At 31.5% G+C, this 24,398-nt stretch overlaps 1 protein-coding gene and 1 long non-coding RNA gene across 3 annotated transcripts; one reads left to right on the top strand and one right to left on the bottom strand.

Annotated features, from left to right (window-relative positions):
* Positions 7,470–20,063, bottom strand: LOC109360375. The gene is made up of 3 exons (XR_002109168.1): positions 20,054–20,063; positions 10,060–10,067; positions 7,470–7,652 (listed from the first exon to the last, which is right to left on the bottom strand). It is a non-coding gene; the product is annotated as an uncharacterized LOC109360375 (long non-coding RNA).
* Positions 16,952–23,809, top strand: LOC109360366 (F-box/kelch-repeat protein At1g55270-like). Of its 2 annotated transcripts, none has more exons than XM_019605214.1 (3): positions 16,952–17,278; positions 22,152–23,469; positions 23,531–23,809. In XM_019605214.1, exons 1-2 carry the CDS (start codon positions 17,225–17,227, stop codon positions 23,400–23,402), a joined length of 1,305 nt encoding a protein of 434 aa, XP_019460759.1. In that variant the 5' UTR covers positions 16,952–17,224; the 3' UTR covers positions 23,403–23,469; positions 23,531–23,809. The 2 variants fall into 2 exon arrangements, with proteins under 2 accessions (XP_019460759.1, XP_019460750.1); XM_019605205.1 differs by having other exon boundaries at positions 22,152–23,525; positions 23,626–23,809.

The raw sequence follows: 24,398 nt of genomic DNA, 5'->3' as shown, positions 1-24,398 counted from the left end.
GACCCAATATAACTTGGGTACCTAAACAAAACAAGTAAATTATTTTGTACGTATGACTTCATACACATGGACAACACTAGAATTTGGATAGTGGATGTTCGAGGCATATGACGGGTGATCGATCAAAGTTCCTTAATCTTTCCCTTAAAGGTAAAGGCTATGTCACTTATGGAGACAACAATCAAGGAAGGATACTAGGTGTCGGAAGGATTGATAATGCTTCACAAGCCATTATTGAGAATGTACTATATGTTGAAGGACTGAAGCACAACATTCTGAGTATTAGTCTGTTGTGCAACAAAGGTAATAAGGTATTATTCGACTCTAATTGTTACATCAATCCCCCTAGTGGTCTCTTTGCACCCACTCTTGACCCCCCCACCCCCCCCCGGTGGTCATGTTTATCATGGTATGAAACATCATATTTGAAACTTTTCCCACTATGTGTTATTTCACAATCGAAATTTGATATTTTTATCTTTACTTCCTTCTCACCATAATTGTGACACCGTGAATTTTCTATGTATTTTTATTAATTATTTATTTTACCAACGATTAATTTTAGAAATGAATCGGTATTGAGTTGGGCTAAACCATAGTTGAGTGTTAGTCTTTTTTTATGATTTTATATTTTCTGATCAATTTTCGTAATTTTATGAGACGAAAGGTTTTTGAGCTGCTGTCAGGTCCAAATTCGATGCAATTCAGCCCAATAACGTGTTTTTGAGTTGCGTAACTCGAAATCGAATTCTGATTGCGTCAATGGCTTCAAAATATTATTTCAAGTCAATATAGACATCAAGTTCATCCAGAATGCATTTCTAAATATTTTCACTCTGAATTCTGTGTTTCGAAGTTCTAACCGTAAACCGAAATCAGGACATTTTTAATATCTGACTGAGCATTAGCCGAAAATACTCGGGAATGATTTAATCGAGAATGTCTCTTCGAAAGGTCACATCACTTTCATGTTAGAGGGTTGCTTGTTACACAAGCAAAAATACATGTCCTCTTACACAAAATCGCTTAAATCACTCACTTATCTCTTACACAAACTACTTTTTGAAAAAACCATTGATTTTTCTGCTCCCCAAATCAGATTTCTCTCTTTAAGGAGCCAAATCCTAACTAAGAGAATACCTTTAGCATTTTACACTCTTTCTTCACTTTGCATTTTCTAAAGAACTCTCAAGGTAGTTCTTCATAGTTCTTCATTTTGATTTATTCATCTCTTAAGATCTAGCCATTAGATGTTTATGAAATTTTAGTATGATGTTTAGATGTATGTTTTGAACATTTTTATCTGTTGAAATGTTCTAATAATCTTCCTAACTCTTTTTATGTTCAAAACTCCAGATAGATATTTTCTTGAAATTAGAAAGTTATTTTGAAACCATGAACTTTTTGTGTTCATGGGGCTATTTTTAATGCTTAAAAAGTTTGCATGTTTGTTGGTATTTGAGCATGATTAAAGGTGATGGTTTGTATATCAAAGGAACTTTTAAGGAGTTTTATAACCATGCAAAGTTATGGGTTTTCCACTTGTTTTTTGCTTGAAAAATCATAGCCATGGACAAATTTAGAATAGTATTTTTCTTTAATGGTGAGGTTTGATTGTGTTTCAAATGGGATGATTTTGTTATCAAATGAACCTTTAATGATAAGTTGAAAGATCAAAACTTCCCTTAGCATTAGGTCTAAATCTTGACCTATACGTGTTTAGGAAAAGTTTAGCTTCTAACTTTGAAATCCAAAATGTTTATGGCCGAATTTTGTGAATGTGAATACCCAATTTTGTCTGGCCCAAAATTACTTCAAAAAACCAAATTTTCCATAAAAAAAATTTTGATACAAATTTCATAAAATCAAATATATATTTTGTGTGAATCCGATTAGATTGCATGAATTGATTTTTGTTAGAAAATGGGGGAAATCAAATCAAATAAGTGAATTCTTTAGAACTTAATGAATTTTATTTCAATTACCTCCAAAGAAAATTATTTCCAAAAATAAAGAGATAAATGTGATATGAATATATAATGAATGATCCATGACATCATAATGACATATATTTAATCCATTTTCGTTTTTAGAGGAAGTATAAAAAATGATTGTTTGGTCCTAACACTTTCTAAGTATCCGAAATCAACAAGTATTTTCAATTCAAGTTTCAAATCAAGGTGATTATTATCTAAATTCGAAATTTAAATATTGTAGGCTATAAGAATAAAATCAAATATTTTCAATTCGAACTTCAAATCATGATCATTATTATTTAAATTCAAAATTCGAATATTGTAAGTCATGAGAATAAAATCAAATATTTTCATGATCATTATTGGAATTTGAATTTTGAATAATGTAGGTCATGAGAATAAAATCAAATATTTTTTATTCGAGCTTTAATAATCATTATTATGGAAATTTGAATTTTGAAAGATTTGGGTGTTGATTGATTGTTTTTGAAATTTGGCCATGTGCTGGAATTAAATACATTGATTGAGTTTGAAATTTGGCTATTAAAACTTGCATTTAAGTGTGATAAAAATGAGATTGGGAATTATAAAAAAAAATCAAAATCCCTTAATGTTCTCCTAGGAATTAATTGGTGTTCATATGACTTTGGCTATAAATAGATTGGGTCTTCCCCTTAAGGAGGATACACACTTGAGAAAAATCCCAAAATGTTCATGCCAGTTTTTCTCTCCTAAAGATTTACAATCCCAAAAAAGTCTCTCATAAACAACAAATACATATCATCCACAACAACCTCAAAATCTCTTCTACACAATAACCCAAAAAATAATTCAACAAAATCCATTCAAACCCTCAACATCCAAAAGTACTCATATATATCATCCACGATAATCCAAAAATATCCCACACGACACAAAAAAGGACACTCACAAAAACCATAAAAATATATAATCTCCAACACTCCTAAAGCTTCTTTATTTTCTCTCTCGCTCAAACAGTTTTGATTGCAAACGTGATTGGGAATCTAGTTTCAACATAGCAGGCATTAGGCCAGCATAATTTGTTGAAATCCGAGTTGACACCAACTTTAGCCTTAGAGTCAATAAAGGTATACAATTTCACCACTTGAATTTTGTTTTTATCTATTTATGTCATTCCATTAATAATTACTATAACAATAATTTTAATACATTTACCATAAAATAAATAAAATGTGAAATTGGATTGTCTGTTATTTTATTTTGAAATCCTATTTTTTTATAAATAATTACATAAAATTAAAAATATTTTAATACAAAACTATGTGAAATATGTTAGTTTTGATTTTAGGGTATGTTGTCGTATTGGACGTAGGGGCTACATTTCACTTCCTTATAATTAATAGGATTAAGTATATTTCTACGTCAAAAAAATAACCTTTTAAAAAATGAAAAAAACAAAAATTAGAATTTCTTAACCAGTTTTTAATATGAAATGCGATATCGGACGTAAGGGTTATGCTTCGCTCATTTTAAAAATGTTTTAAATAAAAAAAACAAAAATTAGAATTTCTTAACCAACTTTGAATATGAGATTCAGTATCGGACGTAAGGGTTATGCTTCGCTCATATCATTTTAAAAAATAATTTAAACTTTACTATTTTTAAGAAATAAAATCAATCCAACCAACAAACTTTTTTCTACCCAAAGAACTACGTAGTCTTGATTCCCATAAAGGGGATACGTAGGACTAAGATCACTCTTTTCAGACATGATAATAAAATAAAGTTTTTTTTGTAAAAATATAATAATAGCATAATTTATAATACATGCAATATAATAGGGTACCTTTCAAACGGGTAACTAGGATGCTAATATGTTCTCTAGTGTGTAATCGACTCTCAAACTTGAATATCAAAGTCCAAGGCCCAATGCGATTGGGCCAAAGATTTTTCTACATTTTTGACTAAGAAAAATGTAGTGGCGACTCTAACGAGGTCGTGCAGCCGAAAATCGGGGCGCGACAATAAAAATGTGTTGTTTTAAAATATTATGAGTTAAAAGTTTGATTAGTAAATTATATTCTTTGTCTTTCAAGTTCAAGTAATGATTTGGGATAAAAGATAACTTATAAATGTCTTGACTTTATAAACTTAAAGTGTTACGAAGTAATGGATGATTGATTTGTTATAGGATGAATATTGATAAGGTAAGCTTACTTTATAGTGGTAAGTTTAACTTAAGAAATGTTGATTTTAAAATGTTGTTTATGTATGAGATCAACACTATCAAGACGGTGTTGAAATGACCATGGAAACCTATTATGCAAAATATGGAATCTACTTAAGATGAGTTACTTTAAAGTGGTAAGATCAACTTGGGAGATATTGATTTAAAAAGTGTGGACTTGGGTTAAGAAACTTACATTAAAATGGTGAAGTATGCCTTAAAAAGTCTCCAAGAAAATATAAATCTATGAGGTGGTAAAAGTGTAAACATTATTAAAAACTTACCTTGGAAATCGGGAACAAGACTTTCGAGGATAAATGATGGTTCAAAATACTAATCTTGGACCAGATGGATGAAAGTTATGAGTTCATAAATGAGTTAAACAATGTCTTTACCTTAGGGTTATCATATAAAAATTTAATTCTAAAATCACTAAAAAAATTAGTGTGTTTAGTTTCGCAGCTTTCAAAGTCGGACGACCAACCCACGCTCACGTAAAAGAAATCAAGCACACGAAAATATAAGGTGAGGGAGAATACATCGTGACATAGCGGTGTCCAAATATGACACACGGATCTCCTAAACTATCTCAAAAGTTTGAAGTTATATTTATGTATTAAGAAAACTCGTACTTAATCAAATATTTGTGTGCCTGGATTTTGTATGGATACTTTCTAAAGTTGTATGCTTAGGATAGTTTAAAATATTAAGTATTGTGATAGTTATCCATGAAGGAACACCACTCGTTTTAGGCGCCCGGACGACCGTACCTTGCTGGGGAAGGACCGGACATGTATTTCGACCAATTTTTGATGAATTTGTAGCTTGAGCGACAGTCCTCGCTTGGGTGAGAGCCAGGCATAGAATTGAGTATGTTTTGTCGCTTGAGTGACAGTCTCTCGCTTGAGCGAGAGACAAACAATATTTTTTTATTGTTTCTGATTGTTTGATTGCTTAGGCAATAGCCCTAGCCTGGATGTGAAGTGTTTTTACACTTAGGAAAGACCATGAGTCAGATGATTGAGTCTGGTGCTCAAATCGAAAAACTTATACAAATGTCTTTGTTCTTGCACCTATTTAGGACAATGTTTATGACTGTGATATCGTGATTAGGGCAATGCCCAAAAGGATTACATGATACCATGCAGCGAGGTCCTCTGACCGTAAGAGGCTTGGCCATGTGGTCGTCTAGGATATTCAGCGATGGTTCATAGTGGTAATGATGTTATTCCTCTATTAAGTAATGACATAAGATCGGGTCCCACATGAAGCATTCATGTGGGAGATGTCTTAGGTTTGGCCGAACATATAAAATAATTATTAAAATATTTAATTGGCTAACCTCGGTTACTATGCATACTCATTATGGATAATGAAGTAGTAGAGAGGAAATTTACGAGAGACCAACGAGCCTCGGTTAGTGTGCATCCGCATTGTATGTTACTTAAAATGATGTTCCGAAAATGAAATGAATATAAGGAAACAAATTTTACATGGCTTCATTCAAAAAAACAATTTACCCATTTTTGAACTATATTTTTGGAGTACTTTTCGGGCCGTTACAACGATAACTTTAGTAACATTCGTTACCCTTATTATCTAGTAAGAAGAAAGTAAAGAGGGACAACTGTAAACACCAAATTTTGATCGGGGTAAATGTTTTTAAAATAAATTGTTGTGTAACTAGTAATGTGTGAATAAGATTAGAATGGGGTGACCAGTTGGGCTTGTTGGAGCCCATTTAGATTATGTTTACTAACCTAATCTCCCATGTTATAAACCTTGTTTTAGAAACAAAAAATAGGAGATTTAGATATTTTAAAAAATAGAAGAGGGAGGAGGCAACCCTAATACCCAATGAGGCAAATCCTAGTTTTTCAAAAGTAGAAAGAAGTAGTAATAGAGAGGAGGCAACCACTAACAACAAGACATCATATCATTCATCACAAGTAACCTTGAATATGCTAATAGGTCCATTTTATGCTTCCTTTTCATTACTTTTACTCTATTTCATCCACCTTGTTTTTGCATTTTGTCTGCTTGTATGTACTGAGATTGCTCTATGGAATAGAGGGACTACAGTCCCGTGGCAGAACCAATTTTGTGTTGCCTCAAATCACATATTCGTTTTTTTTTTTAAAAAGACGTGTCTCATCCCAAATGTGGAATGATGTAGTCGTTCAAGCAAAGACATCGCGGCAGCGCCCTCACTATTGGCGCCACCGCCACTACTGGTGACAACTGTGTGTCTTGTCAGCCACATGAGTTGTCCCCTTTGACAACCCTAACCAATGTTATTAAAACCGGACCAGTCATCAAACCGGTAAGGGTACTGGTTTAGTGGTTTAGTGGTTCAACCAGTGGTTCAGTAATTAAACCGCATGGGATTAAACCGGTTAAATCGGACATACATGTTTATATATATATGTGTGTGTGTGTAAAGTGTAAACCTGTAACAAAAATTATTTAATATGTAGATACTCAAATTTATAATCCATATTTATAGTCAAAGTAAGAATTCTCATAGACAAACAACTTTAATAAATCCAAAGTCTAAATTACAAATACAAATAGTAATTCACAAGTACTTGTCTTACTTAACAAACTCGAAACATATGACGCAAGTTCATAACTTAGTCTACAAAACATATTATATATTTAAAACTTTAACACCAAGGAGTCAAAGTTGTTTCATATTGACGTTCCATTTCTTCACCATTTAAGTCCAAAGCTTGACTAACGTTGTCTTCAACTAGGTTCACATTCTCCACAGGGTTGAGTTGTGCATCATCATCATCTTCTAAATTTAATTGATCTACAACAATATCATTTTTTCATACATCAATTTTCATACAAGTTAACAATAAAATAAATTAGTTATTAGAACCAAAACTGACAATGCAATAAAAAACATACCAATGTCATCAGATGAGGGTTGAATAAAAATATTTGCAAGATCATTTCTTAAGGCCTCAATCTCTTCATATATAAAACTCCCAATTGAGAACAAAAATATACCCTTTTGGACCAAACCATTATAAATTTGTTTCATATAATTCTTCTATATTCTTTCTTTCATTGATTTACTTTCAGTTTTATATCTTATCACTTGCGATTTATCTATAACCAATGTGATGATGGTTCAATTTGCTTTAAAATTTCTTATCGCAGTGTACATGTTTATTATTTATTTTGGCTAACGTCCACTTTTGAGATTTTTGTGCTGCAAAAATTTCCTATCATTTTCTCTCAGCAGTTGCATAAATCAGTCTTCAATTACATACTAATAAAAGCATGTGAGTTTCTTATATTTATTTGTATCATTACAATTCATACAAACCATAATACATTACTGTTACATGGTATTAAGTGACTAACATTAATAAAATTACATGGACAGAAAGAACCAGTTTTACATGCAGCATGTCCAATTATAAATCTGGCCATACTCCTATTTATTTAGAAATCTTATGCAGAGAACATGCAGAAAATTTTTACAGGTTGGACTTTGTTAGTGTGATGTGTTGTTCTTTGTCCTTTGTCTTTGCTTTGTTTGTATGTGATTATACTTTGAAATTATAATTTGTTAGAAGGATACATATGATAATATAATTAACTTTGGCATTTCATCGAACATAATTTAAGCTTAAAGGAAAAAAGATGATAGCAATATCTACACACCTAACTTAACAAATGTTAAGCAAAGAAAGTATAACCATAAACACATAATCAAAATAAAATCACATGATATCAAAGTAGTTAACCAGTGTTGTTCCAAAGAGTTAAATTAAGAAGAAATGGTGAAGGAAGGAAGAGAAGAAGAAGGAAGCTTAGAATAAAATACCTGAGAAGAGAAGAAGGAAGCTTAGAACTTTGATGGTGAAGGAAGGGAGTGTGGAAGTGAGATGAAGAAATGACACGGGGTTCTTTGATGGTGAAGGAAGAAATGACACGGTGAAGGAAGGTTTGGTCGTGTGAAAGTGAAACTGTGAATGAAGAAAAGGCCAAAAGGGGTTCTTTAAAATTAAATGTATGAACCGACCGGTTCAATCAAATTCCGGCCGGTTCACCGGTTTTGACACAGTTCACCGGTTTTTCTCCGGTTTACACCGATTTTGATACTTAGCCGGTACAACACTTGTTTCGTACCGATTATGGGACCGGTTTACTGGTTTTCCGATCCAACAGGTCGGTCCGAACCGGTTTTAATAACATTGACCCTAACCCTAAACCCACCCCGAAACCTTAATTCCCAATTTAGTTTAACTTTATCCCTCAAATTGATTTTACATAACCTAACCCCCAATTTAATTTTGCCCTAACCCCAAATTAATTTTCCATAACCTAAATCCTCAAATTGATTGTTTTTAACCCTAAATTCTCAAATTGATTTGTAATCCTAAACACCCAATTTAATTTCTTTTCTTTTTATTTACTTTTTTTGTTTTTTAGGGTTTTTTTATTTATTTTCATTTAAATTTTCATTTATCTATTATTATTCTATTTTTATTTATCTATTTATTATATCTGGTTTTTTTTCCTGTTTATAAATGTTTGTTTAGTTAATAATATACACATATATATATGAAAATACAATAAAATTTTTAATTACTTAATTAAATCAAGAAGAAGTAGTGCATTATAGGATTTGTTCTTTGTCGCATTACCTCAAATTGACATTTTCAAAAATAATTTAATTAAATCAACGAGAGGTAGTATACTATGAGACTCGTGCCTTATTGCGTTACCCAAAATTGACATTTTCAAAAACAATTTAATTAAACCAATGAGAGATAGTGCACTTTGGGATTTGTGTCACGTCGTATTACCCCAAATTGATATTTTCAAAAATAATTTAATAAAATCAAGGAGATATAGTGCACTATGGGACTCATGTCCTTTCGCGTTATCTCAATTTGACATTTTCAAAATAATTTAATAAAATAAAAGAGAGATTAGACAATATGGAACTCGTACACTATCGCGTTATCTCGATTAGTTTTTTTCAAAATAATTTAATAAAGTCATGGAGGGATAATGCATTATGAGACTCATGCCTTATTATACTATCTTATCATGTTATCTTAAAAATAAAAATAAATAAAATATATCAATCAATCAACTTTTTTTCTAGAAGAACTACGTAGTCTTGATTTCTCTATTGCAGCCACAGATACGTAGGAACAGGTATTTCTTTACGAGGCACAAAAAAATAAAAAACGTTTTTTGTCTTTCTCTTTATTTAATATTGTGATGGTAAAATTAATGTTTTGAATGAATATCCACATAATTGATCTAGATACCGTTTTTATAACGCGCGGTATGAGGTGCCTAACCCCTTCCTCATCCGTAACCGACTCCCGAACTTGATTTTTCTCTCTGAGTAAATCAATCGTTATTTTTAAATAGGGTTTTCATGTTTTTCCACTAAAAACATCGATGACAAATTCATTGCATTTATTTGTATATTTCTCATTGTATCCACAAAAGTGGGGAGCGACAACACAAATGTTATATTGTTGGACTTAGACGTTAGAACATGTTTTCAAAGACATGATTAGACTTAGATGTTGAAATATATTATATTGTCTTGCTTGACTTAAACACGAGAGCATCCTTTCAAAGAAATTTGCGGAGTTAGATGTCGAAATGTTATGTTACTGGAATTAGATACAAGCACATTCCTTCTAAGACATTATTAGACTTAGACAACAAAGTGTTATATTGCTGGACTTATATGTGAGAACATCCTTTCAAAGACATTATTTGGCTTAGTTACCATAACATTCTTTCAATACATTGTCAACTTAGATACCAACGTTATTACATTGCTGGACTTTGACGTCGGGATATCCTCACCTCAGACATTGAAACGTCACCAACTCAATTTAATCATTTTGCTACCGAATTCCAATAGTATCCTCAACATTGTCCCATATTCCCCTCGTCTCCTTTGCATGTTCCTTAAAAAAATTTGTATTCATTTCTTTACTAGTTAAGACATCACTCAAACTGCAATTTGATTGTTATTAGATCGATAACAAGTAGAGAGGACAATTATAAATACCTAATTTTGCCTTGTAATGCTTTCAAAAAATACACTATAACTTTTTTATATGAAAAGAATACAAATGAAACAGATAAAGAGTTTTGGGTCTATACTAAAGAACACATTTAGGGACTAAAAGACAATTACTTTTTAACATTAACCTAACCATAATCCTAGCTATAAAAAGTCTCGCTTAAACTAAACTCCACCAAAAAAGAGAGTATAGGGAGGCTTCCAACAAAAAAGACATATGAAGAACACTCATACAAAAATAGACATTTAATGAGGAAAAAGGAAGGAGGAACAATACAAAGGTTACAAAAAGGACTAACGCCATGATGTTAACCCCCTACTCTCTATCATTTTGCTACTTAGTCCGTGAGGGTATGCGGCAAGTGTGTAGCACATTACTCATAACTAATGGGATTCAAAATATTTATTTTACACATATAATAGATTTTATCTCTATATGACAAGTACTATTGTTTTTATTCTTTTTAAAAATTATCGTATTGCCAATTATAATATCATATTATACCAAAAAATTATCATTGTTTTATATTATCATATAGTTTATATATAATTGAAATAAAAGTGTGACTTGAAGTGAGAGAAATATGACAATGTTTAACGTCGAAAATAACCACATAAGAATATATTGTACTTAAGTTTCCAATAAGTAATAATAATCGAGTCCAAAAAGAATGGATCTTACACGTTCTAACAATTTGTATAAGACTTATTTTGTTCAAAATTTATTGTAATAATATTACATGATTAAATTATTTGATATACTTATTTTGTCATCTTATTTTGTTTTAAGTCATCAATTGTGTTCAATTTTGATATTTTTATGAAACCTACAATGATTAGAACCATCGGCCAACACTGGTCATATATGTTCCTCAAGCTTTCAACCCCTATGGCTCACGACCAATTTCATCACTATGGACTAACATTGAAACTTCTATGCTACCATTCTCTAGATCCACGTTTGAAGAAATCGACATCATATTGTTGTGAACATGATGACCAATTTTATCACTATCTCCCTCATCCTCACCAATTGGACTACTTGCATCTTCTTCAACGTCCTTATCATGAATGTTACCTTCTTCATATGTTGGTGGATCATGATCAGGCAATACAACAACAAATCTAGTGGCCATTGTACTATTGAAACATTGGTCCTACAACTTTGAAAGCATAGGTCCATAATCCATCCACTTCAAAATGTTTGGACCCCCCATAATTCCATAAAAATAAAAGCTTATAAATCATCACATTAAGTGCTAATGTACTTATCAAATCATCACATTAAGAGCTAATGTACTTATCATCACATTAACACTAACCGAGTTATTCATTTTTTACATATTCATATTTTACAAATTCAAAATTACAATTTTTTAAATCTTGTCACATGCATAGCTTGCTCTTTTTCAATCCACCATGCATTAGAATCTCATAATGTATTTTTTAGAGGTGATAAAATTATCCATAATCCACAATCTATCTAAATTCATCCAAATTCATCCAAATTATATCCATCCAAATTCATCAGTTAGAGCTAATGAATTAAAATGTATATAATCCAATAGATAATATTGATAATAGATGGATTCAAATCCATCCACTATATTCAATGAATATCCATGGATATATCCATTTGGATGAATATCCAATCCATCCCAAAATAAGAATTTTCTTTGCTTTTTCAATTTCATTTAATATTTAAGAAAACTAAATTCAAGTAAATTCATTCATGATTATCACTCTCACTTTTAATATTTTATTAAATTGATATCAATTATAGGACATGTGTATGTAGTTAATATTAAAATTTTATTATTAAGTACATAATATATATAAATATGAGAAAAATGTATGCACTAGACAATATATGAGTTTTATATATTATCACTGCGACATCCACCATTTATATTTAATCATTATTGACTCTTCAAAAAAAAAAAGTCAAATGAATGGTAGATGATGTAGTGACTATGTATAAATATTCACAGATATTACCTTTATAAGTATTTATCAAAAAATCATTTCTTAAAAAAATTGATTTCTATAAGTGTTTTATAAATGTTTTTTAAAATGTGATTTTAAAAAATGTTTAGTTGAAATAGTAGTTTTAAAATAATGATTTTCTTCAATAGATCTTTTTGGTTCCAATAAAAAAATCAAATGAATTGGATATTCATCCATCCAAATCTACGAAAATGGAGTCAGGGATAAATTGGATGGATTGAAATACATTAGATATGGATGAATTAAATAACTTAAAATATAGTTTATAAGAATTAATAAATGACCTTTCATCCAAGTTAAAATCCATACATTTACTACCCTTAGTATTTTTCTTACAATCTCATGCAATGTTGGTCTTGATTTTCTAGCAATTGTAAAAAGGTTGAAAAGCCCATTCTTAAAGTGGTCATCTAATTTTCTCTCTCTTTAATTTTAGGCGATTTTAAGCACAATATGTTTTCTCATGAAACTTTTCCACCAAATTTTTATCCTTCTTTATTAAAAAAAATGTGTTTGGCCTATTCTAGACATCTATCTCTTCAACACAAATTTTCAAAATTATTCAAGTTAAATTCCTTAAGATATTCATTATCATTTCTATGTATACAATAGGAACATTATTTTATTTAGGAAAAAGTCATTTATTTTCTTCGTAATTCCCCCATTCTCTAATACTAAGCAATTCTTAAAAGTCTTTCTTGACCTTGATACTTTCTCTATACCAATATTTTTTTCTTTCCATTCTATTCATTTTGTTTCTGAAACAAAACAAAGTACTAGTGTTTAGATAATTAGAAATGGGATAAATGTTAATTATGAATCTTAACATTGTAGTTTAAGTGGGTAGGAAACTCAGGTTTGAATTTGATTGTGCAGTTCGAAGGTTTGTTCTAAACCATGAAACTTAAATGGCTCATTATCTGAATTATCCACCATTGATAATTTCTGACACGCTTGCCTTAGGAAGAAGACAATGGAGTAAAAAATAATAATACATCAACGTTTAAAACATAAATTTATGGGGGTAAAAACATATCTGTTGTCTCATTTTTTGTACCACTAATTATGATTGATTTTAAAAAAATTATTGAAGTTAAAATTATAAACATTAATTATTTTTCTTACTAATCATATATCATGATACATGGAATAACACAAAATAGCGAGAGAATATATTTCCTCCCCTTAACGAGAGGGTAAATAGATAGTTACTTTTGGGCTAAGATCATTTTCGGTATTGGGCCCAAATTATGATATATGGCATGAAAATAATATATTTGCTCATCTCTTAGTTTCCACATTTGATCTCAACCATATCATAAATCTAACGACATAAAAAATTGATGCGTATAAAGAAGTGGCAGAAGCAATGTATAATGTTCACCTCTATACAAAATTCTAATCACTAATAATAAACTGTATGATGATGACCCAAGATGTCTCCACACTCTCTTGCTGAGAATAGAGAATTATTATTCTCATTAAGAGCATTTAACCAACCAACCAACTGTATGCTTCGCCCCACATTGAAGGCATGATTATTTGTTCAAGATAAAAATACACTAAACTGATAGGAAGTTTTCCACGAATAAATTATATCAAGTGTGAAAATATGGATTATTATATTTTACTTGTTTATAAAACTAGTATGTCATTATCTTTACATACAAGTCTTTGTATTGTGCCATATCACTACTCGGTTCATGGCGGATTAACATATATATATATATAGGGGTGTCCCATTCATTTGTGCTACTCAATATGATAAGAGATATGATTGGTCAAAAAAATATTTAATAATTACAATTTTAACTTAAATAAAAAAATTTCAACCAATCAAAAGTGATAATACTTATAATGGTATAAAAAGTGGGAAAACATATATGCTCACAACATATAGTACTCTTCTATTCCAAACTTGTATATAGACAGTGTTCAGAAACGGCAAATGTCATCTCCTTGTCCATCATTGATATCCTTAATATATGATATTGAAGAACCAAAAGGAAACTTGTGCAAATAATCTTGAATTCAACTTTAGTTTTTTATTTGTTTTGGGTTAGGAAATGAATGCTTAGGGTAAATTTTCACTAATTATAACATCATTTAATTCATCATGTCACTCCCAATTTGTCAAATTACACATTGTCTTCAGCTTGTCTTTGAGATGAACCTTTGTCTCTAACTTGTGTTTAGGTGGCATCAATTATATTGTCTCCTAGTATAATATTTGATGAAATATATATAAGTCTCTTATTTCTACTAGTATCACTACTTGTTAACGGTTGTGAAATTCATTAAATATATTTCAAAAGCTCCAAAACTCTTTTCCTTTTTCATAAAATGATAGTCTCTATTAGAATTTAGTATTTTCCATGAAGAAACAAAGACAAGTATATCACAAACAATATAAAAAATATATAAGAATGTGATATTTTTATCATTTAAATATAATTAATGATATTTTTATCATTCACTGTAAATATAAAAAAAAGAATTTGTCTCTCTATTAATGGTTATATTTCAGTGTATAAACCATTTTTTATAGAAGGTATTTATTCAGAATATTAAATTTATTGGACAAAATGTGAGTTGACATATTGATAGTAAAAATAGATAACAATATTAACTTCATTATTGTATATGCTTTCTAGGGATTTTATGTTTTTTTTGAAGTAGAGATTTAGGATGTGTTTGGTTTCAAGAAATGTTTTTTGTTTCTATTTTTTATTTTTATTTTCAAAAAATAGTTTTCATTTTTTGAAAACATGTTTATTATTATCATTTTCAGAATCATTCATTGTAAACTTTATAAACCAGGACATGTAACTTTATAACTAGTTTAATTCTAAATTTTAATAACTAAAGCGGTAATACTATACCAATGATTTTGCCGGATGTCTTCATATATGATATTTGCATTTTCTTTTTCAATAAATTTTATTTCACAATATATTAATCACCTTTAATAACTGGACTTAGTCATTAGCTACTACAAAGACATGTGAAGGTCATAACGAGCATTATGCCGTTGTAAGCGTTCTAAAAAAATTAAAAGCTAAAATAAATTCATAATATACAAATGCTCTATTATTTAGTTAAGGTTGTAGTAAATTCAAAAGACATCAATTTTTATACCAAAATCATATATTATCATACTCATCGTCGAACTATTTCAACAATATCATAAGAAAGGCGAAAAAAGTTATTATATTGAGAGATAAATAAATAAATTATATTATGAGAATGTACGGTGGTCTGGAAGTACTTCTCAATTGATTTTAGTGTTTTATTGATAAGTGAGAGAGTAATATCATTTGATGTTTAAGATTGTGTATATACTTTAAGAAATTATTAAATGATACAAAAATTTGATACAATTTGACTAAAATAATCATATTTAATGCATTTTGAAAAATATATTTGAAAAAGAAATGAAGAAACATGTAATGAAAAAAAGAGTAATATATAATGGTATAATGAGAAATTAAAATATAAACGTGTACTGAGTTTTAAAACATCAAATTTTTAAGAAATGAATGTCATGTTTTCTGAAATATAAAATAAAAATAATAAGACAAACATATTTTCACACTTATTTTTTGATTTAATTGAAAATGAAAACTAAAAATAACGAAAGCAAACAAACCTTTATTTATTTTGAGCTGTTGGTGTTGTTGATATTCTTAGGAATTAAACGACAACCTTTAATATCGTATAATACATGAAGTTTAATTTTGTCCAATCATTAAAGCAATTAGTATTTGGAATTTCGTCACAGACCAGATACATCTTTATCTTACAAATATAAAAACATTCAAAATGAAAATTATGAGGACAAATCAATAAAACAATTTTAAATTATCCTAGAGAAAAGACAAAGGTGTTAAATGGAGCATGTTGCACGTTGCATGTGATCACAAATCCCACCCAAGCATGATAGTTCTGAAATCAATACATAGAAAGAAAAACAGAAAAATCCTTGGCTTATTAAATAAAAATCTCTTGCCTTTCAATGTTGGTTGGTTTGACCCATCAATAGCAACGCATTTATTAAAGAGGACCATCATCATCAAGGTAAATTAATTACATAAGTTTTACAAATTTATTAAACTAACATTAGTAATAATTTAATAAATTAAATATCTATGTTTATATGAAATGTTTATATAAAATAAATATCTACCATTTATTTATTACTATTAAACATAAATGAATGATAAGTGGTAGTGTATAAAATTCATATACCTATACATAATTCCCCTAATAAACTAAGAGAAAAATATATACATATAAACAGTGTAAAATTTTTTTTACATTATCATAACATCATCCATCATTTATTTTTAATCATTGATTTAAAAGAAAAAATAATCTATGGTAAATAATAGTTATGTCTGTAAGTCAATATATATTATACTCATACACTAAACACACTAATGAAAGAAATGTTGGTTCAAGTGATAATGTTTGCTCTCTTTAAGTAAAATTTTGAATTCAATTGAATCTTATAGATGAAAAAAGATACATATGAATATTCCTAACTTAAACAAGATTGTTTCGAATACAAGAATACATATGAGAAACAAAAAGCTAAAGACATTAAATTTTATCATTTCTCAAATCCCCAAAGAAACAAAATCACACAAATTTCACCATTGAGCAAAAAATAAATGCTTTTGGGTTTGTAACGAAAGGTGCAAGTGAAGTAGTGAGAGAGGTGACCCTCTCAACTCGTAGTTCTCCTAAACTTGTTTTTTGCAAATGACCCATTTCTTCATTTTCCATTCTTTTACAGTTTCTGAAGTCAAAATAGAAACTTTAATTTTCTGTTGACTAGATCGTGTTGCAAAACTTGAAGGTTAAGTTAAAAAGGGGTTTTGTTGATCTGCACCAAGATGCTTAATTTGTGTTGAAAATCCATTCTATTTGTGAGATTGAGCTTCACAAATGAACCAGTTAGTTGAAAACTCTCACCGGGTGTCTAGAGTTCAAGCCCCACTGGTAAGTTCAACTTGAATGTTGAGTCTTGACTCTAATTTCTTATCATGATTTCAATTGTGTTGTGTCAACTTGTATATATTTTATCAACAAGTCGTTGGTACAGTTGTGTAAGACCCTGCTAGATCCAGGAATGACCAAAAGGTCAAGCATTCGATTCCTAGCAGAGACACTTGTTAAAAGGGATAGCCACCCAAAAGGGATTAGTTACTTACCAAAAAGTAAGAGATACCTTGGTAGTACCAAAAATAATTTGTGTATATTTTCTCTTTTGTTTCTAATTTTTATTTTCATAATGTTTCTGTCATACCCACATAGTTTCTTGTCCAATTTTCAGTTTCAGCTCATGTGTGTGTTGCAAAAGTTTCAATTTGCTAGTGCTACGCTTGTGGTTTTGGCAACCTTGGATTCCTAGCTTTCTTTGCTTGTTTATGGAATGGAAGCAAATAGCTAAGTTGAATCTTGATTTTAAATTGTGTATGCTTTACCACAATTGTGAAATTCGGCCATTGTGATCGTGACTGCTGTCATGATGTGGTTGCAGAGATTACAAAAAATGCAACATTGCAGCCTCAATTGTAGCTGCGGACTGCAGTTAAAACCCTTTTGTCAGTTGTTACTCTAGTCAATTGGGTAGTTTATAGACCTTAGACTTCTTAAATAAGAGGGTGAGTCTCGATTGTTTGCCTTGTGACATGGAGATATGAATTCAAAGTTTGGAAACAACCTCTTCGCTTGCGAGGATAAGGTTGCTTACCTCTACCCTCCCAGACCTCACTAAGTGGGAGTCTAGTGCACTGGACCACTCTTTTTTAGACTTCTTAAATGGGGAGTAGCTCTCTCTTTTTTTAGGGGGCCAATACTAAGTTTGGATTATGACATGTGACAAAGTTAGAATTGGTCACGATTTTAAAATGAATTTATTTTAATTTTAAATTAAAATAAAGTTCTGAAAAAGTTCCTGGCTCCTCTCTTCTTCTTCCATAAAATCATCCTACCATAACAAAGTCTAGTCTCTCCTGTACATGTTTAGTGTTTTACAGTTGTGCCTCTTCTGATGTGAGATACCTCCTCGCGCTATTGTGGTACCACACACTGCTATATTGCTCCACAAAATGTTGCATAATAAATTCACAAAATGTTGCATAATAATTTCAAGAAAAAAGGAATATACAATGTGTGCATAGTGTCACTGAGAAAACTGAAAAGGGATAAAATCTGGTGAAGTGGAAGAGATGATATGGTTCTTGTCTTTTTTTTTTCCAGAATTAATTATTTCAAAAATATATTGTTTTTCATTTTAAAATCTTGACCGTTAATTCTAACTGTGCCGCGTGTCACAATCCAAATAGTACTGCCCTCTCCACTATCCAGCAATGGAGAGGATCCACTCTTTTTAGGGCTCTTACTCTTGAGTCTGAGTATGTTCAAATTTGATTATATAATTCTCTTGCTGCTGCAACATGCATTATATGTTGGTTTCCGCAGGTCTAATCTTATCCAAACATGATATAACTAGTTTGGAAAGGTGTACTCAGCTAGCATTTTACAATTGCTGTCTGTCAGACTCCACACTTTATACTCCCTTCCCAATTAGAATAAGAGTCTGGGCACTCTTTAAGGAATCAAAAAATAGAAATGTTCCATTGGAAATCAAAGTTTTTAAACTCTTAATATAGTTGAGTACACCATTTTCCAATGCAATATTTCTTTTGTGGACTTCTTAGCCAATGTCCTTAGGGCACTCATTAAAATTTCCCTTAGACTAGCCAGACCTAACTCCACCCCAAAAGTTTGGTCAATGGATTAGGGATGCCCAAGTTTTATAAGGACTATATTTGACCAGTACCCATACGATGTAGGATTTCAACATACCCCTCACACCTTGGCCATGTTATTTCTAGTGTGAAGTTTACAAGGACTTTTTGCCGGTGACCCATTATTGTGTGGTTAGCTTCAATACCATCATGGAAAGGTGAGTTCTTTTAACATCATCCCATTTTTCATTTACCACCAGGCAACCACACTTATCAGAAACATTTTTTCAGGAGTTTATTTTTTAAACAAAAAAGCATCTTCACTTGCAAGAGTAATGTTGCATACATCTACATTCTTCATACCCCATTAGGAGTAGGTGGGAACCTAGAGCACTAGGCCACCCTTTTTTTGAAACACTTCCAGAAACATGTCCACTAGAATTGTTTTTAGCATACTCTGGGATACATGTTTCTGGAGGCGGTTATTTCCGGAAAGAAACTATTTGAAGAACATGTCTGGAAACATGTTTCCAGAAGGGTGGTAGGAAATGAAAAAAGGGGTGGTGTTAAAAGAATTCACCTCTTGCAAATGGTGTAGTTGACCCTATTTCACTCCAAAAACTAGTTCTTAAGAGAGGATTCCCCAAGTTATTATAAATGTCTCATCTTAACAGCTTGTCGGATTCAAACTCAAGTGTTAGTGGTTTGATACTAGAAAATCAAAATTGTACAGTTTGTTTGAGTTTCATCTCGAAACCAATTGACAGTAACCAACATGTATTTAAACCACTCCTGAGATAATGAGGCAGACAATGTGTCCATATTTCCCAACACAATCCATGATTCAACTCATACGAAACGACAAGTGTTTGCAGAGAAATAATACACATAGATACCCAAAATGAGAGGGTGGCTGGAATGGCCCCCTTAATCGTGAGAGTCAGATGATAGGATGTAGAATTGTGAGGCTCGAGATTGCTTCAAGCTTCGCCATTTTTGTGGATTCCCTATCGAGTTCCACATTCTGAAACGGGTCTCGCATAACCCAAAATGAAAGTGCTCCTTCATTTTTATTTTTATTTTTAAAATTTACTGAGTCAAAATTTCGTGCCCTTTGTTTTTCTAATTTATATTTTAAATTTACTTAGTCAAAGCATCAAATGATGCATTTTGTCTCACTATGTGTGTCAGTTTAATGAAGCAGTGTGTTTTGCTTAGTGTCTTTTAGTCTGATATCATTTTGAGAATTGGAATATCTAATCCTATTTTCCTAAACAGTAAAACATTAAACTCCTTTTAGTGTGGGATCAACAATACATAAAAATAATCGAATTCCATTAAATTGAATTTGTTTTTTTATTCATATACCAAGCATATATGCATACTATATCTTTCAAATAATATATTTTAAGTTATTTTTATGAGTTTAATATATTTTACATTATTAGTGCATCATTTACCATTCATATCTTAATTATCATTCACTCCTAAATAAAATAGTACAAATGAATGATGAATGATGCACTATGTTGACAATGCATAGATATCAAACTCATTTTTTATTATATTCATGAATTTTATGTTTCAATACCATTTGTGATGCAAAATTTAGCCAAACGGTCCGAACCGTGAATTGACAACCTTGGTTTGATACCATATTAGGACAATAGAGCGGAGCTTAACTCTACCCACAAGCTAGCTCATTGGGGAGGATTTAATATTTTAATGCTACCCACCGATACCACCCCAACTATCATGGCTCTGGTGTTGCATGCTCTAGAAACTGAGAATGGGGAACCGAGTCCATTCACTGGTTAGGACTTGGGAGTTTTACATAACAGTGGTCCCTAGTTAACTTGCTTGTATCATAATAGAACTATCCAGTTTTACATTGAATGCTTGTCAGTTAGTAAGACAAACATTTGAAATTTGTAGGCCCAATGGTAGGACCTTGGAATGTCAATTCACCAAGGAGAATGTAGTAGCCTTTGTCTTCCTGCTTAATTGATGTGATAGGAAACATAGCTGAGAATGTGGGTTGGGAGGATTAGGGTGAAGGTAAAGAGAACTGTGTGTGGTTTCATTTACTTTATGTCTAAGCACTTCATTAGTAAGACCCACTATTCCCACTTTTGTAACAGTTTGGTGAAAACACTAGTGTCTAGTAAGGTAGAAGAATATGTCTCTCACACAAACCGTTATCAATATCATATATCTATCTGATTTTAGTTTTCAAAGATGTTGAAATTTGTTAGAATATAATGATACATGAGATGCCCTCATTGGAGTGGTGCTTTCCAAACTCTATTCAAGATGTATGCAGCCGTGCAATTAGATACTACGTAATTTTCCTCCCTTTTTCTGATAATCTCCTGACTCTTTGACAACACTTCCCCTCGGCCTCAAGATTTATTGTTGTTCATATGGGATCTGTATCATTCATTCGTCACCGAGATGTTGCCATGTCAATGTTGATTGGGTTCTATTAGGTCACTTGTAATGATCTGTTATTATTTTTTGTCTTACAATTTACTCTGACCCAATTTTCTGATAAAATTTTATAAACCCATTACGCAAACTTTCTAATGAAAGAACTAATACATAAGCTCAAGCTGTTTGGATTACCGATCATAAAAAAATGAGTTTGTGTAGCCAAATTCTGGTACATGTGTGTATCAGCATACAGCAGATCCTTTCTTTTTATTAGTTAAAAATGTATTTCAATTATTGATAATGAAACTGATATTCCCTTCATTGATTGTGGTTCTTTGTTGATCTCACTGCCCCAGCAGCAGCATGAATAAACTTAGCATTGAATATGACCTTTCTAACAAAATAAAATTTCAGCTTGATAAAATGATTTATTCTATGATAAGTCAATAGATTGTGAAGTTATTTGTCTGGAGCTTCATTTTTGCTTTACTTTCAGAAAACACCAGTGTCAAAAGACTAAACTGTTTAATTATTTGGGACATGAAATTAGAAAGTGGATAACATGTATGAACAACTTACTGTTTATGCATGTATATGTGCTCTTAGACAATATGTGTGTACATATTCTTAGTGGATAGTTTTGATAATTCGATACTTTCAGCATGCTAATATGTAAAGTTTCACAGGTTGACTCTGTTTCTTGCTACTGTAAAGTAGACTCAGGCCTTAAAACAGTTGCTGGGGCAAGGAAATTTGTTCCAGGGTCGAAGTTATGTATTCAACCTGACATAAACCCAAATGCACATAAGAGCAAAAATTTACGCCGAGCGAGGACAAGAGTCCAGCCTCCTCTCCTACCTGGCCTTCCTGATGATCTTGCTATTGCTTGTTTGATTCGAGTACCTCGAGTTGAGCACAGGAAACTGCGTTTAGTTTGCAAGAGATGGTATTGCCTTCTGTCTGGAAACTTCTTTTATTCACTCAGGAAAAGTCTCGGAATGGCAGAAGAATGGATTTATGTTATCAAAAGAGATCGTGATGGAAAAATTTCATTGCATGCTTTCGATCCCGTCTACCAACTATGGCAGTCCCTTCCACCTGTTCCTGGGGAATACTCTGAAGCCTTGGGATTTGGCTGTGCTGTTCTTAGTGGTTGCCACCTGTACTTATTTGGTGGAAGAGATCCACTGAAGGGATCTATGAGACGTGTCATTTTCTACAGTGCCCGTACAAATAAATGGCATAGAGCACCAGATATGTTACGGAAACGTCATCTTTTTGGTTCTTGTGTTATAAATAACTGTCTATATGTTGCTGGTGGGGAATGTGAAGGAATTCAAAGAACTCTTCGATCTGCTGAAGTTTACGACCCCAACCGAAACAGGTGGAACTTTGTCTCTGAGATGACCATGCCCATGGTGCCCTTTATTGGTGTTGTTCATAATGGAATGTGGTTTTTGAAGGGACTTGGGTTGAATCGCAATGTTGCCTGTGACGCCTATTCACCTGAAACTGATACCTGGACCCCAGTTAATAATGGAATGGTCAATGGTTGGCGTAATCCTAGTATCTCACTGAATGGACAGCTCTATGCACTCGATTGCCAGGACGGGTGCAAGCTCAAAGTATACGATGCAGCAACAGATACATGGAAGAAGTTCATTGATAGCAAGCTTCATTTAGGTAGCTCCCGTGCTCTTGATGCGGCTGCTCTTGCTCCCCTTAATGGAAAGCTGTGCATTATCCGAAACAACATGAGCATCAGTCTAGTTGATATTTCAAGTCCAAACAAACGTGTCGAAAGCAATCCTCAGATCTGGGAAAATATCTCCGGAAAAGGTCATGCAAGCTCTTTTGTTAAAAATCTATGGTCAACTATAGCGGGGCGTAGCGGTTTGAAGAGTCACATTGTTCACTGTCAGATTCTTCAAATCTGAGATCCAGAATTTATATAATAGTCTTGGTTATACAGTTAGGAAATTGTTGGTTTAGTTGGATAATCTATTGAAACAGGTTTATCTACTTTCTTGTGAAAGGGTGATGGTACTTTTCTTGTAAAGGTGAGGTTACTTTGTTGATTTTGGCATTAGAATGAGGTCATTCCTTTACATTCAGCAGATAATGTAAAAATGTTGTTTCACTCTTTCTCCTCCTTACAAGTTATTAGTTTTCTTAGGCATGCTTTGAAGCTATATATGCTTTATTAGAAAACAACATAAAACACTTGTATCTTTATTTCAGGTTGGAGGGAAAAGATAGCATATTAGATTCCATTTTGTGTAAAACATGTTCCAGTGCATGGTCCAAACCTTTGTGGAATTATTGAATAATTTTCCATAAAACTAAAATTATATTAATGATTAATGTCCTGAATCTCAATAAATAGATAGACCTTTTTTATAGGTGAAGTAATAGTTACATTATTATTAAGTTACTGCAGTAATTTTATTTTGCTCAAATTGATGCACCCTGGTTTATCATATCTGTTAATCTGTAAACCTTCAAATTATTTCTCTCAATCTTCAGTTGTTTGTGGATGTTCTTGTTAATTGAGGAAATAACATGGATTGTGGTAAAATATTTCAATGGAAACATTGTCTATGATGTAGCCTTTATTAACTAATTTTGCAATTTGTTACTTACAAATAATCTTGGCCCTTGGTCACTATATGATAGGTAAACATATATTGTCCCACAAATTGTGTAACTGTATGTATTATCAACTATTATTGGTCAGAAGAATAGTTAATTATTAATTTTTTAACTTCAATATATTTTTTGAACCAATAATAGACTAGTAGTACATGCAATGATAAAACTTGGGAGATGCTCCCATATATGACCAAGATATAACACACAGAGTTATTTCCTATTACCTAATATAGTAATATATGCATAGTGCATACTTTATTTAAAATAAGATTAAATATGCC

Source organism: Lupinus angustifolius, chromosome LG01, assembly GCF_001865875.1.
Source record: "Lupinus angustifolius cultivar Tanjil chromosome LG01, LupAngTanjil_v1.0, whole genome shotgun sequence".
Lineage (NCBI taxonomy): Eukaryota > Viridiplantae > Streptophyta > Magnoliopsida > Fabales > Fabaceae > Lupinus > Lupinus angustifolius.
This window is presented reverse-complemented; position numbering and strand designations above follow the sequence as displayed.